The sequence below is a fragment of the Lissotriton helveticus genome, chromosome 5_1 (assembly GCF_964261635.1).
Source record: "Lissotriton helveticus chromosome 5_1, aLisHel1.1, whole genome shotgun sequence".
In the NCBI taxonomy this organism is placed as follows: domain Eukaryota; kingdom Metazoa; phylum Chordata; class Amphibia; order Caudata; family Salamandridae; genus Lissotriton; species Lissotriton helveticus.
The window spans coordinates 216655305-216680342 of NC_136065.1; the positions used below are offsets into that span (position 1 = coordinate 216655305).

The 25038-nt window shown below is 43.4% G+C and overlaps 1 protein-coding gene across 1 annotated transcript in view; it reads left to right on the forward strand.

The window, feature by feature from the left end:
- Positions 1 to 25038, forward strand: part of LOC144754342 (ficolin-2-like) — a 182545-nt gene that overhangs the window by 74184 nt on the left and 83323 nt on the right. The window contains exons 4-5 of the mRNA XM_078642031.1: positions 5805 to 5858; positions 12133 to 12171. Of these exons, the coding sequence (XP_078498157.1) occupies positions 5805 to 5858; positions 12133 to 12171 (93 nt within the window). The remainder of the gene's footprint in view (positions 1 to 5804; positions 5859 to 12132; positions 12172 to 25038) is intronic.

Here is a 25038-nt window from a genome sequence, read left to right on the forward strand (position 1 = left end):
GAGAGACAGTGGAGAAATAGTGGAGAGAGAGTGGAGAGAGAGACAGTGGAGATAGAGTGGACAGTGTTGAGAGAGAGAATGGAGAGAGAGAGTGGAGAGAGAGTAGAGACTGACTCAGAGACTGAATACTGACTGACCGAGAGACTGACTGGCTGGGAAACTGACTGAGAGAGAGAGAGACTGACTGAGAGAGAGAGAGACTGACTGACAGACTGACAGAAAGATATAGAGAGAGATAGACTGACAGAGAGAGACCGACTGACTAACAGACTGAAAGAGAGAGAGACTGACAGACTGACTGACTGACAGAGAGACTGACTGACAAAGAGAGACTGAATTAGAGAGAGAGAAAGACTGACAGCCGCGGTCGATAGTAGGAGTTCTTGCAGGGCGGTGACATGGGGATGGGGAGGGGCAGGGTGGGGCGTAGTGATGTATGGATTACGGAGTTTAACAGGTAAGTAAACATATAAATAAATAAAACGAATTTTGTTGCGTGCACTGCATCACCAAATGCGATGCAGTGCACACAACGAAATTCGTTTTATTTATTTATGTTTACTTACCTGTTAAACTTTGTAATCCATATATTAATACCCCTCACCCTGCCCCTCCCCCTCCCCACATCACCACCCTGCAGGATCTCCTACTACCGACCGCGGCTGGAGACTGACTGTCTGAGAAAGAGAGACTGACTCATTGAGAGAGAGAGAGAGAGAGAGAGAGAGACTGTGATGGAATTGGGGTCACAGTGTGTATGAAGCTATGCAATGCCTCTTAAGATTACTATTGTCTACTAATAAAAATGTATTATCAAAATTTGTTCTTTGTAGTTACATCTGCTTTTGAAATACTGCATTGAAGCATTGTCTAATGTTTTAAAACGGAAACGAGAAGGAGCAGTGGATGCACTATTGTCAAAACTGAACGATGAGTGGGCCTGATGTTGTATATCATGACAGGAGTCTGCATCAGGAAACACACCTAAAATTGGGCAAACTTCCCCGGCGTACTGATGGCAGGGACCCTGTAATGAATGGACCACCACCTATGATAGCCTGCGGGCATACTAAGCCCAACCTTTAACTCCACCATCCAGTGTTACGTATAACGGCTGTATTAGGGACAGTGGCGTAACAATAGCCCCACATCCCCTGCAGTATGGCGGGTCGCTGGCCTGAGAGCTATAGACTGGCACGAAGGATGGGAGGGGGGCCCCCTCCATGTAGTTTGCAGGGGGGCCCCCTCAAGTTTTGTTACGCCACTGATTGTAAATGACCATGGCTTTTATTTATGTTTCAAAAAACAAACCATAAATAAAAGGCAATGTCATTTACAATAACAATAGCTCAAACTCTCGCAAATGCGAGACCTATTGCATCGCAAATGATTGTTTAATCCAGTCAGTTATTAACCATGTGTATTCAGGTCTTGATACCTCGCTTCGAGCGGTACTTCGAATCTTGAAATCACAGTTCTTTGTATGGGTTGGGCCTCCTCTTTTAATGTACTGTACGTGGGACAGGCATTGGCCCACATGCATCAAGCATTTTTGTAGTCACAAACGGTGCGATTCCTTAAAATCGGCCGTTTGCGAATGCAAAAGTGCTTTTTGGGATGCATGAAGCAATTTTAGAATTCGTAACATTTTTGCGAGTTCTAAAATTGCGGGTGCTTTTAAGAAGTCGCAGATGTGCGATTTCTTAAAAGCAATGCATCATTACTTTTAGAAGTGAAAATTCGCAATTAGGGTGCCAAATTTACCGAGTGGTTGAACCACTCGGTAAATTTGGAAAAAGTGTTTAAAATGCTGAAAATGTATTTTTTTCAACATTCATGTTTCACACACACATGTCCTTAGGACATGTGTGTGTGAAACATGATGCGAAAAATACATTTCAGGGGTGCATGGGGGGGTCCTTTGGACACCCCCTGCACCCATGAAATTTTCAAAGTGCCACTCGCAATTTGCTGATTCCTTCCCATTCACTCCTATGGGCCTTTTGGCCCATAGGAATCAATGGGAATTGCGAAAATTAACTTAAGAATTCGGTATTCATTTGGGATTCGGTAAAAATTGCGATTTTTTCCGAATCACAAATGAATACCGAAAATAATGATGCATAGCATTTTGCACTTCTTAATTTGCGATTCCTTATTTTTCGCAAATTAGGAAGTGCAAAATGTAACAATGATGCATGTGGGCCATTGTAACTTCCTCTTAAACCATGTCATTACATTAATGCCGCTAGCCATTAGTGGGTAAATGTCATGTGGCGCATGATCAACAGTTCCTCACTTATGGTCGTGCTCTGAACTGCTAAATGCTTGCAACATTTGTGGCATGGTGCACCATAACTGTTTCTGTTTACAGGTACTAATGTGACGTAAATCTTTACCCCAGATGTTTACCTTTGCTGCTCCTGGTGTGATAGGAATGTAAAATGTTGGGGAGTGAAACTTTGTGTTGTGATAAAGACCATGTGCTCAAAACAAATGACAGATGTACTTGCCCTAGGTGCCAGGCAGCACAACTGAGGGTTAGCTATGTCTGATGTAAAGTGTGTGCGTGGTGAGGGCCGTTATTGAAGGGTAGAGCATCTAGGCAACAAGGGTTTCAGTGCTGGAGTTGTGGACGATGACTGTGCTCGTGGGCTGCAAAAAGCACAAGGCATGCTATAATAGTTCTGTGATTATTGGTAAACGAACCTAAATAGATTCTGCTTATTTTATAAATATTTTTGTTTTATACAGTGTGCTGAGACTTACTGATTTCATCCGGATTTGGTGTACTAGAGAGTCGTTTGTCACGTGTTGTCGATCTTGGTGTAATTAATTAGACCCTTCCTTTATATTTATATATGTATATGCGTGAGTGTGTGTAGATAGAAACTGTATTTTTAGGTGTCTCAGTGTGATCAACAGCAGAAATTATGATTTGGACTCTAAAATAAAAGCAGTAGGCAGCCGAGGTTTGGGGTTGTAGGGAGCCCTGTAACAAGGCTAAATGCTTATAAGGTCCAAAAGGCGAGACCGATGCATTGTAAATGCATGTTATAGTTTGCTCCTGGTTACCATCTGATCTGAATCGATGGTAATTACTTTTCCTAAATGGACATTTTGCAACAAGTTGCAATTAGGAAATCCTTTTTACATGCTGTTAGTGATTTTAGTGATTAGAGGTTTTGTTGCATTTGTTGGAAATATGTTTCTCTACTTAAAGGACATATTTATGTAGCTTTTGTTGACCTTAGGGCAGCTTTTGATTTAGTTTTGCGGGATCGTTTATGGGATTGTTTGTTTGCACTGGGCTTACCATCATGTATACTCCAGCAGATTAGACGATTACATGACAATAACTTTGCAAGAGTACGTTGGGGCCCGAAAGGGGAATTAACAGAACCCATACCTATCAGACGGGGAGTCCGTCAAGGATGTGTGTTGGCCCCTACACTTTTTTCTTTATTCGTCAACGACATCCCAGAATACTTAGACAAATGCAATAATGATTCCCCAAAACTGAATGGTGTGAGGGTTCCCTCACTCTTATTTGCGGACGATACAATTTTGATTTCGCAAACGCCTATGGGTCTTCAAACACTTTTAAATTCCTTTAAAATGTATTGTGATTCAAAAGGCCTAGAAATAAACACAAAAAAAACTAAATGTATGTCCATAAATCCCCATAAATCATTCAAAGGGCAATTATTTTTAAACAACCCGAGGCTTGAACTGGTTCCAAACTTCTCGTACTTGGGGGTTTCCCTATATTCAACAACCTCATGGAAAACGCAAATTGAAAAAAGTAAAACTATTTTCAATCAGAGTACTTTTCCTATTATTAAGCGCCATGGGGCAAGTTCAAGCAAGTCCATTTCACAAGCACTAGAAGTTTTTAAATGTAAGGCCCAATCTGGTGCTTTATATGGAGCAGAAATCTGGGGTGTAAAGGCAGGTAACATCTTTAAGATTAGTGAAAACACTTTTTATAGAAGGCTTTTGAGATTGCCCAAATGTACTCCACTTGTACCACTATTTATGGATTTAAACATGAAAAGGACAGACCACATTGCATTACTTAGGCCACTTTTGTTCTGGGTCAGACTCTGGAGTATTCCGGATCTTGAAGATTATAGACATGGAATCTTGGAAGTCAAGAACCTTGATGTTTATACTACTAACCCCTGGCTTAAGTATGTTAAAAATTGGTTTTATCGGTTAGGCCTTGCCCATTTTTGGGATGATCCAACGTGTTTGAGACAAAGATGTAAGACTTTGGTCAAGGCAAGATTTTGGTCTCATATAACACACAATTTCCAAAATGGTGACTCATGTGGATCCATTACACGAATTTTTCTTGATTTCAAGGACTCTCCATTCTTTGAAGGCTTTTTAGATGAGATCCAACCACCCCTAGCAAAAAGCCTGTATTTAAAATTTAGATATGGTATCTTAAGAACAAAATCTGTACTAGCGAGATGGGACAAGTCTTCAGGGCAACCAGGAAATGTAACTTGCACATGCTGCCAGTTAAACCAGAGAGAGGATGACAGCCATATATTGTTTTTCTGTAAAGTCTACGAACTAGCGAGGAGAAAATGGATCAAACCCTTGTGTAAAGCCTTAGGTATACGTTCATATCTTGAAGCATATAGGATTGTTAAAACAAACACTGGACGTCTCACAGTGTTTTGTGTTAGCAGATTCCTATTAAGTGCTAGTTATACCCGTAAAAATATGGCTCTTGATCTGTAGACACTAAATGTGTGCAAATTGCATACAAGGTAGATTGCCCTGACATTGGCTAGTGGTGGTTTTTGTAAAAACATCTGTTTATATGCCTATTTTTTATATTTGGATATTTATTGTATTAGCTGATGAATTGTATATTTTCTGCTTCCCATTGATATACTGAATTGACTGTATGTGTATCCTCCGTGCCAAATGTATTGTTGATGCTAATGTATCTTTTATGGCCGAATGAGCCGAAATAAAGATTAAATGAATGAATGAATGATGAATGATTTGCAAATAGGAAATCCCTATTTTCGATTTCATATTTAATGATTTTCAAAATGAGATTTCTACAAAGTAGAAATTGCATTTTGCACTAATGCAAATGCCTTTCGTATGTACCAAAATGGCACTTTGCATTCCTAAAGGCCCGAAATAGCGATTTGCACTGTTAAAAAAATGCAAATTGCCTTCATGCATATGGGCCTTAGTTTTTTTGTTTTTTTACTTTGTGAGAAAAGATCCTAGCAGCGGTACAGTGTACACATATAGGCGATTTTGAATTCTATTTCATATGAAGTAAACCATTGTTAGTGATGGAATTTTATTGTACGCACGTTACATGTGGTTGACATATATGTATGCTTCAAATTTAGCTGGATCTAATTGCAAGATATTTTTTTCTGTTATACTGCTGTATTTGTGCTTTAACCTAAACAAAGCAATAGAGGTATCAATCTTAATCACCTCTCTGGCCCCTGCGGTGCTTTTGTTCATGTGCTAAAATGGAAACATTCTTTACGGACCGCGTATGTAATGATAAGCCTTGTTTTTAAACCGTCAGTGGAAGCTCTGGAAATAGCAAATGTCACTTAACTCTTGCACCTCCTTGTTTGGTGCATAAACCTACTTATCGTTCTTCTTACTACGAAGCTGCTCCCATTATTAGATAGGTTTTCAGACCGAGCTCTTAAAGAAACGAAAGTCAGAGGCTTTTTCTTCCCCTCCAGCATTTTGGAAAAAATGAGCACTGGATTATCAAGTAATATTTTCATTTTGTTCATCAACAGGAGCAAAAGGCGAACAAGGCATTGCAGGAATACAAGGAGCCCCCGGATCTAAAGGTGAGAAACTGATTCATTCATTTGATGGACAGATCTGGCACGTCATTATTTATGACTTACAAAACCCCCCTACTACATTTGTATTGACTGAATAGACGACTTGGGTACACAAACTGGATGGTTTTCTTGCTTTGCAAAGGACTGGGGTAAACAATAAAGGGATTGTTAGAAACGGGACCCCCGGCCGGCCAACGCTCACGCCAAGGTCAGTCAGGGATCGCCATTTCTAAGGTCAGGGCAAGGGAGTTACACACCAAGATAACCTCTTCTCACCCTCTAGGTAACGCGACGCGAGCAGCGAGGCTAATCTCAGAGGCGATGTGTAAAGCGTTTGCACGCGCACCCCAGCGACAACACCCTAGGCCCACCACAAAGGAAACTCCACACAAGGTTATATCAAAAATAGCCTTTGTTTTATAATAAAAACACATTAGATAAGACGCACACTTTACAATGTGCCAACAGGCACGGGCAAGATTTACAAGGGATTATGTACAGGACAGGGCCACCTGGACCACTGTCAGAGGAATGCACTTTTAGAAATAATACTTGTAGGTATAACACTTAGCACATAAACATATAATGAATGTAGCACACAAAATAGTTACATGTAGCACACAACCAGGACTTCCTGGCAAAGGGTAAATACCTCCTACGCAACCCTAAAACTGTAGGAAAATCACGCAGGGCACTAGGACCTTATCATCAGGACCTATGGAAGGAAAACCATCACCTAAGCAAGTCACATTTAGCACAGGGAAGGAAACCTAAAATAATCACCTAAGCAAGTCACATTTAGCAAAGGCAATAAAACATCAATCATCCTCTAAGCAGGTCACTTTTAGCAAAGGGGAATAAACCATAAACAATTACCTAAGCAGGTCACTTTTAGCAAAGGTAATATCAAACAATCCTCTAAGCAGGTCACTTTTAGCAAAGGGGAATAAAACCTAAAATACCTAAGCAGGTCACTTTTAGCAAAGGTAATAACATAAACAATCCTCTAAGCAGGTTACTTTTAGCAAAGGGGATAAAACATAAAGAACATGGCACATGAGGTATTAAAACACATTCAGAGGTGCAGGTAGAACATTTGCGCAGGAATCAAATAAGCAGTAAATAATAAATTGCGCAGGGTGCATGTAGCACAAGACTAGAATTGTCCCCCAGGCCAACTGGCCTCGCAAGGGCTGGAATGCCCTGAGTCCAAATGTCAGGGGAGGCTGCGCGGGCAGCCAGAACACAAAGCCTAAACGGGGCAACTGTCCACTAAGTGCTGGACAGTTGTAAATACAGATGATCAGCGTTGGAGCCTCGTGGGCTCAAGAACAATGGTGGGGCTAAGAGCCTCTCTGGGCTCTACATAAATCAACTGTGGGCGTGAGGAGCCTCGGGGCTCTGAACAAAGAAATGCCCTCTCAAGAGCCTCGCTGGGCTCTAAATAACAAGGTGGGCGATGAGCCTCTCTCAGGGCTCACACAACAAAGAACTGCCCCCTCGAGCCTTCTCTGGGCTCAACACACAATTGCGGGCGTGGGGAGCCTCGTGGGGAGCAGAAAAGAAATGGCACCTCAGAGCCTCTCGGGCTCGATGAACAGATTGCCCCCAGGAGCCTCGGGGCTCCTAATTACAAATGCAGGGCTGTTGGAGTCCTTCGTGGACTCGGAATGGACGTCGAAGCGGCCCGCTGCCAACCGGGCCGCTCTATCACCCCCGGGATGCCTGGAGCCTCTCGGGGCTCAAAGAAACAATGGGGGCTGACCAGGAGCACCAACGAGGCCCACCCACACTCACCGGCTGCTTGGGGACGCTGGACGGGAGCTCTCTCTCCTCGGGGCTCCGGCGGTGTCCTGGCGCTCGGTCACGCTGCTTTCTGGCGGCGGCGGAGGTCCGGGGCTCTCCCTTCACTCGGGAGCCTCGGGACGGCCGACGCAGGCTGCTTCCTGCTTCCTCCTCCTCCGATGACGCGGCGGGAGGCTCGGCCAGCTGGGCCAATCCCAGCGCGGCTCTACCGGCAGCTCCTCTCAGCTTCTCCTCGACCCTGGGACTGCGGCGCTGAAACCACGGGGCAATGCCGGGTGGGCACCGGCTCTCAAAGTAAAATAAAAATGGGTCAAATAAGCGGCAAGGTCCCTGGCGGGTTGGGCACCTGCCAGGGGACTAACTGGCAGAAAGAGTGGGCAAATGCGGCGTGGGCAGCCGCTAGAGTCAAGATAAAGCGCTCGGCACACTAGAAGGCAAAGCAAAGCGCTATTGAGCGCTGGGGCAAAAATAAAGGGCTCCTAGCGCTATAGATCAAATAAAAGCGCTACCAGGCGCTCTGGCAAGTAGGGCTTCAGCAAAGTCCTTGTAGGTAGGCAGGGGGGCAAGGCTGGGCCCAGAGCCAGCTCACTGGGTCTCCAGGCAGGGAGACAGTCCAAGTGGCGGTCCTCTGGCCCAGCAGCAGCCCCCTCTGGCAGGATCCAAAAGTAGAACAGAGAACCACATTCATGGGGACACAGCCCCTTCTTATACTGTGAAATCCTTTGTTTCAGGGTGCAGGGTGGGGGAAAACCAGTTGCAGCTGGCTTGGGAGTACCCTGAATGGCCCAACCACCCCTTTCATTCACTGGGGAGGCATGGGTCGTTAGACGCACCACAGGGGGGCGGAGCCAGCATTGTGTGGGGAAAAACCCAACCCATCAAGGAACCAGGTGCACTCCTCCCACACATCACGCATGCTGATCTCACACTCACCACTGGGCAGACCCATCCAGACTTCCTGGAGCCTGCACAAGCATGCCAGCCAGCTCCAGCCAATCACGCTCCAGCACCCTTACTGCACACATACATCAATGTCTAGAAGTAGCGCTTCCCTTCTAGACACATACAAGCCGCACATACCATCGCACAGCATTCATTCTCACAATTTCACACATACCAAACTCGAGCCTGCACTCCCCACGCATCAGGAACTAACACGGACACACACATTCCCCATGCATTCCTATGGGAGGGCAGGCCAGCCATACTACACGCACGCACTTTACTCTGGGACACAGGGAAAAAGTGCGCAGAGACCCAAAAATCACTAACACTGGGTCACAAATAAAAGCAAAAAGATTAGGGGTGAACCTGCCCTAAGGGCCAAGTCCAACAGTGATGGTTGGTATGTTTGAATTAATCTCAGCCACTTCGGATTATACCAAGCCATATGGAATTAATTTTCGGTCCTGCTCCAATAGAATGAGTACTACCTGGACTGCCAAGCCTGGTCCTCTCTGAAACGAAGCACAAGCAACCCAAGACAAGTTTCAACCTAGTTAGGATGCTTCAGACAAGTGCTGCTTGGTTTCAGAGGCGCTATAAGCATGGGACCGACATATCGGCATACCTGTCACACGTAGGGCACTGCCCTGAAGTAAGCAAAAAAGTAATAGGTGGAGGGCTTGAATTAATCTAAGTCACTGCTAATTGCTCACGTAGCATTCCAGTTAATCATGTTTTCTAACTATGCCACGTCAGATTAAACCCAGCCGTATGCAGGTTAGCCGTTGTACTGCTCCTTTGGGGATAATTTAGCCTGAACTGCCAAGCCAGGTCCTTTCTGAACTGGAACAAAAGTAAGCCAAGACTGGTTTCACCCTAATTGGGGCTCTTCAGTCAAGTGCAGCTTGGTTCCAAAGGTGCAGTGAGCACAGGCCCACAACTGTGCCCACATCTGGAAATGTCAGACATGGGTTCTGTGTTCACTGTGCCATAGGACTCAAGCTGTATCTCACTGACAAGACTTAAGTAGGTCAAAATCGACATGAAATGAAACTTGCCCTGGTAGTTTTGGCTGGACTGTACCTACTTGAGCAGTACCACAATTGAATTTTACAAGCAGATCTCTGTTTAGAATGGCACAGATTGCAAAAACGATGGTTTGGAATGCAGCCTTGAGATTATTTCAAGCTTTCCTTCTATCACCTTGTTGTTTTTGCAGTAGATGGCCTTAGCGTGACAGATATGCTTAGATGTAGGGCCCCATGTTCACTGTGCTATAGGATTCAAGGTATATCTTACAAACAAAACCAAAGTAGGTCAAACTGGTTGTTTGTGATCTCATCTGGAGGGGACTTGGCCCGGCAGATTGGGCAGAACGGTTGATTTGCATAAGGTAGGTATCTGTCTGGCATGGCACAGTGGGTGAAACCTTTGGCCTCGAATGCAGAATGAGAGATTGCCAGTGGCTGAGATTAATTCAATCACTCCTTCCATCATATTGTTGTTTTTGCAGTAGATGCCATATGTGCGATGGGTAGGCCCTGGCGTGGGTCTTGTGCTGACTCTGCCATAGGACTCAAGCAAAACCACACAGTCAAGACCTAAGTAGGTCAAAACTGGTGTTGAGTTTGCTTGCATTAACATCTGGACAGGACCTGGCCTGGCAGATCCGGGCGGGTCTGTCCCTATTGGAGTAGGGTCAAGACTGATTTGCATAGGGTGGATCTCTGTCTAGAGGGCAAATTAGGCTAAAAACAATGGTTTGGAATGTAATGTAACGTAAGAAAGATTTCTAAAGTGCCAATAATACCCAAGAAATCAGCTTTGAAAAACTAGGACCTGATAACTGGACAAAACCCCGAAACTGAAGGCGATGCAACTAGCCAAGTTTTTAATTCTTTCAGGAATGTTAATCAGTTGGAGATGACACTCAATCTTGGTGGTTGTTGGTTCTACATATTATCGCCTAGGACAGCAAAAGAACAGACTCGTCTCTGATTTAAACAATATTCAAGATGGAGCAGAAGACCACAGTTGAAGAATCTCAGTGTTGTTGGGAGGGAATAAGTAGTGAATACATTTTAGAGCCTACATGGACATGTTTTGTAAAAAGCTCAGTAACTAAGCGATAATGAATTAAATTGTATTCTCTTTCCAATGGAAGCCAGTGAAAGTCCTTAAGTTTGGATGAGATGAAATGTTTTAGGGAGGTTGAGTTTGAGCTAACTGCAGTTTCCAGAAGAGATTGAAAGGCAGACCTAAATAAAGAGTTTTAGAACAGTCTAATCGTGAAGTGATGATTGTGTGTACCACAATTTTCCTAGCAATCTGTGGGAGAGACCTAACCACTTTCGTTAGAGCTTTTATCATGCTGAAGCAAGATGCAGTAGCTGTGATAATTTAATGCTTGAAGGTTAACCGATTGTCAAACGTCTCTTCAAAGTTTTTCTCTGAATCAGACTAAATAGGGGGCGGATCAAGCTTAGTAGGCAACCAATTTGTGGACCTTTGAGTTTTCCCCAGCATATTTATATCCGCCTTCTAAATTACATTATAGGCAATAGTCGTTCATCCAAGAGCAGACTAAGACTAGCCATTGCTTAAACCTATCCTGACAAGATGTCAGCTCACTGGAAAGGGACATGATGAGCTGAGTGTTGTCTGCTTACTACAAAACTTGGAAACCAAAACTGCAGAAAATTACAGCCCAAGGGATCACGTAGATATTAAAGAGTGGAGGGCTCAAGGACAATACTAGAGAGGAGCTTCAAATGCTTGTCAGTGTCTCATCAGAGATACATTTTCCACCAAGTTGATGACAGGCCCCATATTCACTACGCCAAGAGATCAATGAACTGTGTCCTTAAAGACTTTCCATAGATTACAGTACAATCTACATCAGAACCAATTTAACCACATTCGACACTAAAACCTTTTAAGATTATTGCACGAAAAACATGAACATTATTCGCTGTAATGTGCAGTGGAAGATGAATCCTTCCTCATGATCACTAACATGCCAACCAAAGCTCTGCATCTCTTCAGGAAACGGTTGCTCTCAGGTGGTACAATCAGCATCCTATGTTATTTGAATGCAAATGTTCCCATTCTGACTTTATCTTAGCTTTTAAAGAAAATTGAGACAGAGAAAATGAATGACTTCACTGTGAACAGGGACAAAAACACCTGGTGCCTTCAAGACCCTTCATCCTGCAGAGACCTTCATCTACTAACCTGCTCTTTGGTCCTCATACAGTGAATCATCCTGAATTAATGTTTGTCTGCATGTAGCTGTCACACAGACTATCCTACAATTTGCATATTTGAGGTTTGATGATTCTGGAACAAGATAATGTCGCTTTCAAAAAACAGGTCTGCACTGGAATGTGTTGAGGAGGGAAGTGGACATAGTCTATTAACAGTCACAGTTTGATGTTACTCTTTCTTGCTTTATCTGTGTGTACATCAAAGCTCTTTTCATCGCAGTGTGCCATCTGAACGTTTCTTTGTTTTTCAGGAGATAAAGGAGATTCAGGACTTCCTGGAGGACCTATAGGAGAAACAGGTAAATTGAAAACGGGTCTATTTTGTTTCTATCCTGTCACACTCTGTCCCCTGAGTCTTCTTCAGGGCACTTCTACTGGTATCAAACACCCATCAACACCTCATGCAGTGCAGGGAGAGAATAGCTAAGAGTTCAGGGATCTCCCACATTGAGCTATCATTGTCAATACACGGTTCGATAAATGTGATCCTTCAACCCTCTCCAGGGGCTCGAAGCATTTGTTTTGAAGTGTAGGTTCTGTAGTAAAGTGCTAATTATCTGCAAGCACTGACCAAAGATACGTCACCCTCAGAAACATTCACACATCAATAAAAGGATTGTTACTTTCATTTGGAAGGAGATTGGATATGTCTGGCAGATTGGCAGGGATGGAAAAACTGTGAGTCCTAATCTGTAGTTGAGTTTTTTAGAAGGTTGTGTAGTAGCCATATGCATTTGAAGTCAGATCATGTTGGTGGTACCTGCAGACGACTTTAGGAAAGTGCTGATGTAGTAACTGCATGTTGGTTGAAATGGATTGGGCAGCATACTTTTGGACTTGTTGAAATATGTTGCCTGGGAGATCCAATCAAGTTACTTTTCAGTGGCCAAGCCGTCACTTTACAAGTACAAGGATCAAGGCACTCATTACATTAGAAAACAACAGTATGAGCTAAAAAAGTTGAGAGGAGCATGCCTTAACAGTTGGGGTTTCATGCAGTCACTAGTGACAAATACTTTATCCACCAGCAAGAGCACTGGGTTGTAAACTAGTATTTGCCCATGGCCATGGTGACCTTGTACAAACATCTCTCATTGGCTTATCATATATCTGAATAGCACAGAATCCGCGGGTCCCTAAAAAAATTACATCTAAATATAAATAAACAAGCTCAACTCAACAGGACACACAACCTTGGAAGAAGTTCTCTTTAAGAGGACGGAATCCCATCACCCACTGAGGTGGCATGCTTCATCATTTGGGATCTCCTCTTGGGATGCAACCTAGTGCAGCCAAGGAGCTACAACTCCTTGCTAGTGTAAAGGAAGAGCTCTTGGATGTTTTAATGTAATCCAGGGGCTAGATCTCCTAAGGTCAATGAAGCAAGACACTGTGTGGTGAAAGTATATGGTGTGGTGTAAACAAAATGTGTGTTAAAAGTGACTACCAGGAGAAAAATAAGTTTATTAGGTGTCCCATGGTGTACATTGTTAAAAGAAGTCAGCGTGCAATCTGAAAAAATGTACGAACATGCAGGTGAAGGATATGAGGAAGGTCTACATGTTTCAGCCAATCTAGATCATGAATGAATCATGGCTTTCTTCAGGACCTGATGATTACTACTGCAAAAACTAGTGAGTGTAATATCACAAATCAAAATTCTTAAGGAAAAATACAACCAACCGTATGCCTGTGTGCTTATTTGTAGAGGTAACTACAGGGATACGAGATGAACACCTGTTGAGAAAGAGAAATAGAGACGTGCTCAAAATAAACACTCCTTGTACTTGTCTGTTTATAGCACAGCATACTTAATCAAAAAAAGTGCTGGAAGTGACAGAAAGAAAAACGTATTTGTATAGGCCTTCTTACCCGTAAAAAATCAGGAGGACCACCCACCGCTCCTGGAATCAACTCAGAGCGTGAGGCAACGCTCTGTGAAAAAAAGAAAGAAGGAATTTATACCATGCAATTGGTTAGCTCTTAGAAACTTGCGGTCCAACTTGGACCCACCATTAGTGCTTCTAAATTAAAAAGAGGGGTTTTGTATGAGGTCCCTCAGAAGTAAATAGAAGACAGAGTCCAGCTGTTCAAGTCTTAAAAATGTAAATACGATATCAGTAGTGGCTAGAGTTTACGAGATCGGGCTAGAAAAATTAATAATCCCATTTCTCAACATTCCAATAGCCTCAGTGAGTCAGTGAAATGCAGGGTTATATATTGAAAGACTATACACAATACAAGCTATCAGGAGATTTAGAAAATGCATCCGCATGATGAATTAAACAAAGCGGTTAGCCACACTTATGCCAATAACCATGTAAATTAAAGTAGATCCAAAAGGATAAGTTACAACACACAGGTTAAGATCTCAAAACCAGCGCCTGCAGCAGGGAGAAGAGAGCATTCCATAAACCCCTCCTGCCGTCGCACTCACTTCTCCGTCGCTACCCCGGGCACATTCCTGACTGTCACGAGCGGTAGCAGACAGAGAATTGTTAAGCAGCCTCACCTGGGGCGAACCGTTGATGCCATGTATATCGCGCCTTAACTATCAAAAGTCAAACAGCAAACTGTTAGATCATTTCCAGCTCATTCGTTCTATGTGTGATAGGCACCAAAGGACTCTAGGACCTGGGGAAAGGTAGTCCTGCATTCACGTGCTGTCTGACGAGCGTCACGTATAGATGAAAAACGTCTGTAATATGCGCCAGTTTAGGGCCCAATAATGCCACATAATCCGGACTACAAAATCACAGGGAATATGGGGATTGTAGTCCCCTGAATGTGTTAGTCATTGCCTGTAGACCATGATTTTAAAGATCCAAACAAGATTAAAATCATACTCATGTACACCCCCATGCCTTAGGGAGGGCTCGTGAAAGGCGCTAGGGCCAGATCATAACCACACAAACTTTTGAATAAAGACATGCAGACCTATGGAAAGTGGACAGCCCCCTGCGAATATTGAATGCTACCCAACACAGAGTGAGATGAAGATAGCGTAGAGGGGCACACAATCAGTCTAAGTGACACGTTGGTGCTGCCCAACTACGAATGAATAAACAAGTGTAAGAAAGATGAACATGCACACACAATCAGTTTGAACAGCATATAATAATGTCATCCCTAGGGCCTTGGCACCCTTTGCAGAAAAATATCTACTTGTGCAAGTGCGCACTATACTACACGGGCCGCTGTAAGTATGTGTGTCTACATAGTCAGTGGGTTAGACCAGGGTCCAAGGGATCTCATCATTTAGCCCCTCTACATCACTATGTAGCCTGAAGACCCATCGCTGCTCTTGTTTAAATAGAAATCCCAATACATCGGTGATATGTGATGGTACATGTGGCTTCTCGAGGATGGTCCAAATCATGTCCTCAGGTTCGTGATTCAGATCTAGGAAATGATTAGTTCATCTTAAGAATGTTTCCCGCACCGAATTGTACTTTTGTGCTCCATTATTCTCTGTTTAATCTTCCTAGTTGTCATACCGACATACTTGTCTGGCAAGGGCACGTTATCAAATAGATCACTCTCTCACTGTTGCAATTTGTGTGCCTAGTTCCACGGTCCGTGAGTCCCAATGTTTATCTCTGTGGTGTGTCTAGTTTGTGGACACACTGCACAAATTCCACAAGGAAAGTGTCCCTGGACTGCTGGCATGTTCCAGAGTGTGGTAGGTCTGGATGTCACCTCATTTGTCGGTCACATGTGAACCAGAGTGTCCCGCAAGTTTACACCTCTTTTAAAGGAGAACAAGGGGGGGAGGAAATGTGTTCGCTCCTACATTTAAGATGCACCAATGTTTCCGCGTGAATTTTTTGGATCTGGTTAGGCTGGGTACTAAACGTGTTCTACCAAGTAAGTCTTGTCAATGGTGGTTTTGGCATCGCTGATTCTATCAGGGCTTCACGGTTGTTATTAGAGGCCCGTTTAAAAGATTGCCATATCAATCGCTAAGGGTATTTCCTAGCACGCAGGTTTTGCGACAGCCCTTTGGCACGTTTCTTGAAGTCTTCGTTAGTTAAACAGTTTCTCCTTAACCGAAGGAACTGCCCAAATGGCAGCTCTTCGCAAAGAGATCTAGGATGGAAACTATTGAATGTTAATAACGAGTTCCTTGCTATAGGCTTGGTACAAATTGCGCTCTCCAGACCCCCCTCTGATGGAAAAAAAGGAAGATTAAGAAATGGAAGACTTGTTTTACTAAATTCCATAGTGAATTTGAGAAAATGTTTATGAGCATTGAGCCACACATGGAAAGTGTTCTATGATGTAGCATCACCTCTCCATATGACAAAAATATCATCTATGTAAAGTTTCTGTTCAATGATTTGGCCTTGAAAGGGGTTGTCTTCAATGAGTACACAGTTCTGTTCAAATAAATGAACGTACAAATTTGCCTGGCCGGAGGCGAAAACACTTCCCATCGATGTACGGATATTTGTAAATAAATGCGGTCTTCAAATCTGAAAAAAGTCTCTGTCATTGCCAGCCTGGCACATTCCATGGTTTACTCATAGTTCCCATTCTACAAACAAAAAGTGCTCTGATTGCCTCAAGTGTCTCCCCCTGGGGAATACAAGTATAAAGGGATTCCACGTCAAAACTAACTAGGAAATCCGTCTCGATGTTGAAGTTGATCCTAGGGAGAAGTTGTAAGCCATCCACGTTTGTGGATCATTTCCTTAGACCACTAGTCCAAGCAATGCCTTCTTATCTTCAAGACACGAAGGATGCCTTACAAATTCTCCCTAGGATCAACTTCAACATCGAGACGGATTTCCTACTTAGTTTTGACGTGGAATCCCTCTATACTTGTTGTGCGCTTCATTTGTCCTTTGCGTTGCGCTCTATCACCCAATGCCAGCTTCGGGCACTTCTGAGGATGTCAAACACAATTCAGCACCTCAAACAGCCAGAGACAGAGCACAGGAGAGTTTAGGGACCTATCACTTCGATATGTCTGTGCACGGTTTGAAAAAAGGTGGGCCTTCGACTCTTTTAATGACTTCCAGGAGTAAGTTTTATAGTGCAATCTCTAGATGCCATGCTGCACATCGATGACCCTTGACCTATGACGTTTCATTCTCAAAAGCATTCATACTTCAATACAAGATGGCCAAATTCTCCCTGGGATCAACTTCAACATCGAGAGGGATCAGTACAAGTGTTAGCAACTTGAAGGACAAATGTTTCACGCGCAGATGTAAGGGCAACTTCTTTCTTGGACAAAAGAGCCCTTATTTGACTCATCTTGTTGAACTCTGCTTTCAAGGTCGGAATAGAAGGCCAGATGGATACATCGAGCCTCCCATGCGGAGGGGAAAACATCACATTCTTACAGCAGACAACACCTTGAGAAACAGTCACAATGTACGGAATTTCCGCAACCATACCACAGCAATCTTCATTATTTAATAACAAACGCCAAATTCGGTGCTGTCATATTACATGAACCGTGCAATTGCAAATTTCGACAGACTAATGAGTGATCAGGAGTGGAAGTGCAGTCTTCACCCTTTAAATAAACTTCTTTTCCTTCCCGCAAGCATCTATGGGCCATATGTATCATCCTCACCATTTGCGATTTCTAAATAGCGAATTTTAAGGAATCGCTATTTAGAAATCGCAAAACGGTATGTATGTAGGAATTCGCTTATTTTTAGCGATTCCTACACATTCCTAAATTGCGATTAGCAAATTGCTATTCGCAATTTTCCCATTCATTTCTATGGGCCAGGAGGCCCATAGGAATGAAGGGGATATTTGCGATTAGCAATTTGCTAATCACAAATTGCGATTATTTTCAAGGGTGCAGGGATGTCACAAGAACACCCTGCTGCACCCCTGAAAATAACATGTGTGGGCATATGGCGCACATACATGCCCTAAGGGCATGTATGAGCGTCATATGCCACCTTTGAATTTTAAATAAATTGCTTTTTCAAAAGAATTCGCAACTTACCACCAACTAGAAGTTGGTGGTAATTTCCGAATCCTTATGGGCATTTTTGCCTTGATTTTTCTTTGATACATTGCATTTAAGGAATCACAAAATTTGCGATTCCTTAAGTGCAATCGCAAAATAAGGAATGGCAAATTTTGCGATTCCTTATTTTGATGCAAAAATGTTTGATACATTCCATTTATCAAATTATCATTCGCAAAGGCCGAAATTCTGCGAATTTCGGCCTTTGCGAATGCTAATTTGCTTGATACATATGGCCCTATAAGTAAATGGGAGATTCCACACTTCATAGAGAAAAGCGCTACCTAACGTCTCAAATCTGCCTATGGCACAGTGTTTCATGCATGCTTCAAATTTGAACAGAGGGAAAGCGAGAGTTATTAACCCATGGATAAGTCAAACTGCCGAATTCGTCTCGGCCACAGAAAACGGTAATGGCTCTAATTTCTCAATATGCAACAGAGAAAACATGGCATCTTTCATGGATATAAATTGTTGTTTAACAGTTAAATTAAAAGGCACAAATAGCAAAGTCGTGTTCATGTAATCCGAAGGCACCTTTCCAGCCTTTAACGTTTGAAGAGTCCTTGCAAACTGCATAATAGAACGTATTTGAATTTGGCCATGGTACAGAACTGCAACATCTTCTTGTACAATATCAACGACAGACGAAACAATATTATCTAACGTGTAAATACGGGAAGAAAGGGTGTTAATGCTATTATCATCAACTGCAAGAACTTTTTCTAAATTGGCTTGATCAATAGCCCTGAGCCTAGGAGCAGCTTCAATGTGGGACAGTTTCGAAACCTTGTTGTAAAGCATGTGTGACGTTACAACGCATACTTTTACAACGCATACCTTTACAACACATTTTTTACAACGCAACTTCCATTACAACACATTCCATCCCAACGCATGCCATTACAACAAATTTTTAAAAACTACCTTTACAACGCATTCCATTACAACGCATACTACCTTTACAACGCATACCATTACAACGCATAACATTACATTGCATGTATGGTAAGTATTGGATAGTGTAGGGGTAAACATTACTATTCTAACTCCAGGGGGGTGCAACAGTAGGGTAAGTGTTGGATAGTGTAGGGGTAAAATTACTTCTCTAACTCCAGGGGGGTGCAACAGTAGGGTAAGTGTTGGATAGTGTAGGGGTAAAAATGACTATTCTAACTCCAGGGGGAGCAACAGTAGGGTGAGTGTTGGATAGTGTAAGGGTACTATGCATTGTAATGTTATGCTTTGTAATGGTATGCGTTGTAATGACATGCGCTGTAGTGGTATGCGTTGTAGTGTCATGCGTTGTAATGGTTGCGTTGTAATGGCATGCGATGTAATGGATGTTGCATTGTAAAAGTTTTGTTGTAATGGTAGTGCGTTATAAAAGTTGCGTTGTAAAGGTTGTTTCCCGTTGTAAACAGCATATATCCATCTTTTCAATCTGCCAGATGCAGGACCTTTCCCAAAGTCATTTAAATGAACTGTGTCAGTAAATTTGGCTAAATGTATGAGTGCTTGAGACAACTCTGACACAACCTGCCTACAGAATAGATGGTGACTGAATGTTGACTCTCAAATCGGGGATCTACTCTAACCTCTGTATAGCCAGGGGTCAGGCCTAGAAAACGGTACTGGCAGGAATCTGCACTTTTTTGCCACAGCAGCCAGCCTTCGGGATTCATGCTGGAAACATTAAAAGATGAGTTTTGCAACATGGTCTGTAAGTCACTAAGGGAAATATTGGTGTAATTATTCCATTGTGGGTATTCACCCAAATCAGGAAATGAAGGAGCACTTAATGTTTTAGACGTAGCCAATCCAAAGCAGGTGGTTTGTAAAATAGTAGCATTCAGAAACAACATATGGTTCGGGATGAAACATGCACGATGCAAAGCCTCGGTGCCTTGCACTTGCCAACTTTTAGGACCCCAAACAGATTTAAGATCAATGGTATCTTTCCAGAGCTCATAGCCCCTACAGCCAACTGGTCAATGAATGACTTTGAATACAGTAATTTTGTGTGGGTAAGTCTAACCTTGGAAGAGGACTTCTCAGTCATTCTAAAATAAAATGCATCAGGGTTTGACTGATTAAAATCAGTAAAATAGGAAAACTTTTTCAAAAGAGTTTTGGAGCTACCTTCAACAGGAGCGGGGCAATGTTCACACTGTGTGTAAATAACCACATTCCTAAAGGTGTTTGCTTTGTGCAGGAAATTATTCCCATAGTGTTGATAACGAAGTAAATCACCATAATTAGCAGAATCTAAATACAAATCTTCAGCATCAAAGGCAGCATAATATTTCAAATCAGAAAACAAAGCCTCTACGGCTTGGACGTCCCAAGTGTATTTTTTGTTTAACCACATCCCCCATAGAAACATGAAGTACATTAGGGACATTAATAAACTCTGTGGGACCATGGATTTCAAATTTAACAGCATCCCATACTATCCCATCTAGGACAGGCCAAGCAGTGATATTCACAAAATGTTGGTCCCTCTTCATTCTGTGTGAAGAGGAATGGGGTGCCAAAGTTCCATCCATTAGTCTAATTGTAGTTCTTTCTTTAACATAGTGCCCGTTGACAAGACGGAAAAAATATACCATATATCCAATGGACATGAACAGAAAAATTTAAAATAGCACCAGCCAAATGTAAGTCCAAGGGGGAATTCAAACATGTTTTTAAACCAAGAATCAAAAATCTAAACTTTTGATGGACTTCGATGTGGTAGAGCCAGTGTCAAATGAAAAACATGATTGAGTAGCCACACAAGTCTCCAAATCAGGCATAGATAAGCCAGTGGGGTAAGCATATTCAGTATCATTAAGAGGATCACCAGCCAGGATGCATAACTGTATTCATCTCAATGGCAATATCAGGCCTAGTGGTAGGTTCCGGGACTAGAACAGGGTTTCGCAGCATTGCTGGACAAGAGACTGCAGGTGTCATACTAAGAAGAATCGGCCACTCTGTGTAATTTGACATTGTCAATGGAGATATACCTGTTCCCCTTTCATCCAGGAAGAGGAGGTAAAATGACTGCTCTTGTACCCTGCACGCCAAGCACAGGAACTGGAGCTCGATAGGAGGGGCCGAATTCCTTCTTGTTCTCGACCTTCTCTCGGACCAGTTCTCCAACTTGGGGTAGCTAGCCGACTACCGGAATCTGCAATGCAGCATCAGATGTGAAGGGCAAATGTTCCTTTGCAAGACTGCCTCGGGTCTTTTGTAGATTCTGGAAAACAGTACAGTGTTCATCTACGTCAAAGAACCTCAAGGTCCGCATTGGTAATTAACCTGTCACCAACGTTGTTAATTCATAAGTAACTTTATCAGGACTTAAATGATAAGAGTATTTAGAAGGGAAACCTTTCAGGTAATTATCTCCTTTCCCTGTTCGGGCAATAGCTCTTCAGATGTCATCATCAATCTTACTTTTGGAACGTGTAACTGCTGCTACTGAATATGTTGCAACTGCTGTCTTGGCAGCCTCATCGGCAAGACTGTTGCCAACAGCATGAACTCCGAAACGGTGACCAAGAGTATGAATACCAAACACGAGTGGGAGCCATTCTTTAAGCTCAGCCACTCGAACCTAGATCATTTTGGGCCAGATGTAGATAACTTCCATTTAGGAGTCCCTAGTAGCGATTATTAACGAATCGCTATTAAGGACTCGCTCAATGGAATGTAGGTAGGAATCACTAAAATAGTAGCAATTCCTTAACATTCCTTAATAACGAATCGGTAATTCCGATTCGTGATTAAGGAATACCTAGCCATTCAAAGTCAAAGTCAAAATAATCTTTATTCAATTTTTTGTTTGCAAAATCATAAAAACACATGTTAAAAACTTTTTTATAAAAAGCCATTATCTGTACATTTAAAAAAAAGACAGAAAAGATAAAATTAATAAAAAACGATTTTGAGTTAATCAGGGGCAGAAGCCGTCTACTTAATGATGGATTGAAAATTGTCATACACATATATACATGGGCACTGCCAATGTTCGTATAATCCTATACTAGTTTACATATAGTCATATGTTATTCCTACTATGATCACAATAGATAGGAAAATGAGAACAAAATACAGCAATTGGTGTTACATGGTATTCCTTAAGCTGATTAATGTCCTTAAATAAGAACTGACCGCTTTTATGACAAATACAGAGTCCATTTCTTTTATTTTGGAGGATGCTAGTCTGCATCCCCTTATTCCCCATTTTATAAGGATTGGTTTCAGGAACTTTTTCAGCGGGGTCTCGTAAAATTTACAAAAGAGGATGCAGTGGATGTTAGATTGTTTTGAAAGGTCATCACATGGGCACTTCACCAAATCTTTAGACCAATTGTTACAATCCGGAAATTTTACCATGCGAAAATAAGTATCGACACGAAACCTGGTCAGCAACATTCGGGAGTAACAACTTGGTTCCCACAATAAATTGGGCTGAATCCCTACATGAGTAATAAGTGACTGATTTGCCATGGCGGTCTGCTTATCCTTTTCAGATGACCACCTTTTGTTACCTAGATGATCCATAATCATTTATTTTTTTTGGTTTTTTTTTTTTTGGTTAAAAACTTTTATTGAGCAACAAAATCAGGGTTACAGAGATGGGCCTACAACCTCACGGGCTGGCCGCTAAAATCAAGGCACAACGTGAGAAAAACACTTGTGGCCACTCCGGCGGTCAGGCACAAATCGGATACAAAATGTCGCCCAAAGTATAAAACAAGATAAGGAATTTTTCTTTTTTATACACACTGAAAAACAACAAACAACAAAAAAGGCGAATGCATAATAAACGGAGTCAGCCCAGGAGGAGGAGGGGAAACCCACTAGTCAGGAATATGAGATCATAATCAGTAGGACAAGGCAGGGTGGGGGGGACAGCGGGGAGGACAGGCAAATCAAAGGACAGTATACGAAATTTCAGGAACGCTAGCCTAGGGAGATAAGGTAACATCGGGGGGTTCAACCAATGGAGGAGCACAAATATCTCCGCGATAGGCGTTCCACTGACTCCAGATCTTCGTCCATGCCCTAGGTCTGCCCCTGGCCGTATAGACCGTCTTTTCGCGGAACATAGACCAGTCCATGTTTTCCTCCCACACAGAGGCAGTGGGGGGTCTGTACGAGCCCCAGAGTTGCGCTATGTCCCGCTTCGCAACCATATATCCCAGGGTCGCCCATCTGGTCTGGGCCACCGAATAGTCGGTAGGTTCCCACACGTTCAACAGACATCTCCGGGCCTCAGGCACTAGGGCAATTCCAGTCACATCAGCCATCACCGCAAGTACCTCAGTCCAGTAGGCAGCCACCCTCGGGCACTCCCAGATAATGTGAAGAAATGTAGCACTCATCCCGCATCCACGCTTGCATAAACCATCCGGGGAAAAACCCATCACAACCAAACTAGGACCAGTAACATACACCCGGTGGAGGATCTTGAGCTGAACCAGACGGAGACGGGCAGGAATGTCGACCTCTTTCGGAGAAGATAGTGCCGACTGCCAATCCTCGTCATCCAATTCCAGCCCGTCGCCGACCCAAGCCTCCCTAAGTCGGACAAGCAAGTCAGCGCGATTATGAATCAGCTTCTTGTAAATCAAGGAGATAGTGCTATCGGGGAGGTGGCCATCCAGGATACGATCTTCGAGGGGGGAGGACTCAGGGATGGCGGCACCAGAAGTCAGAACAGAAGCAAGGGCATGGCGGACCTGCAAATATCTAAAAAATTCCCTATCACTCAAGTCACAATCATTCCGAAGGGCCTCGAAGGACTTCACCGCTCCATTCGTACATACGTCACCCACTCTACTTATTCCAATCATATCCCAGCGGTCAAAACCCTTCGTCGTCCAAAGACATCCCAGACGCTCGGATGCATAAAGCGGAGTCGCCAGTGTCATTCGATCCTCCCATCCCAGACTTACATTCGCAGCGCTCCACACACTAACCGCAATCTTGGTCGGTCCCGTAAGATGGCGCCCAGCCGACCTTGAGTAAAGCGCTCTATTAAAGTCCCCTCCCGGCAGTTGGAGTCTACCCATTTCAAAGGCCGGATCCCGACCCGGGGAATACATTGAGTGGTTAATGGCAGACAGTTGGGTAGCCCAATAATATCTCCTGATATCAGGAAGTGCCATGCCCCCGTCATACCAAGGGATGGTAAGCTTCGCAAGGGCGATACGTGGACGCCCGTCCCAAATCAGTTGCCTTTGTAGACTCTCGACCTCTCGAAAATAGGTAGCGGGGATGTCATCATAGGAATTCTGGAGTGCGTAAAGGAATCGCGGCAAGGACATCATCTTGAAAAGGGCAGCTCTGCCCAGCGGAGACAGAGGTAATTTACGCCAGCGAGCCACGTCCAGCCTCAGTCTAAGAAGCGGGGGAAGGAGATTACGTTCAAACCGGAGCGACGAATCAAGTGTAATAAAGATCCCCAGATATTTGAAGCCAGATTGAACAACCTGGATAGGAAATCTATTCGGCAACGGGGGCAGAACACCCGAGAGAACATATACACAGGACTTAGCCCAGTTGATAATCAAACCAGAATTTTTACCAAACGAGGTGAGAACGTCGAATAAAACATTCAAAGATTTACGCGGGGAAGTATGGTAAAGAAGAATGTCCTCCGCGTAAAGCGAAACGCGGTCCTCAAAATCTGGGGACCAACGTATCCCCTTGAGAGAAGGCTCCCATCGAAGCCACGCAGCCAGCGGCTCTAACGCGAGAGCAAAAAGTAGCGGAGACAAGGGGCACCCCTGTCTGGTCCCCCTACCGAGGGAAAAGGGAACAGAAACTCGACCATTAACCACAACCTGCGCCAGGGGGTCGGTGTATAGCAGCTTCACCCATCCAATAAACCCCGGGCCAAAACCAAACTTCTCAAGAGCTGCCCAAAGATAGGGCCACTCTATCGTATCAAAAGCCATCAAGGCGTCCAACGAAGCCAAAATGGCCGGCTCCGTCAGAAGCCCCGCCCTCGCAATGGCTCCGTGGAGGCGACGCAGATTAAGAGCTGTGTTACGGTGCGGGATAAATCCGGATTGGTCCGGATGAATCAAGTCACTAATGACCGTCAGGAGGCGAGTAGCCAAGAGCTTGGCAAGAACCTTGGGCTCAACATTTAACAGGGAGATGGGTC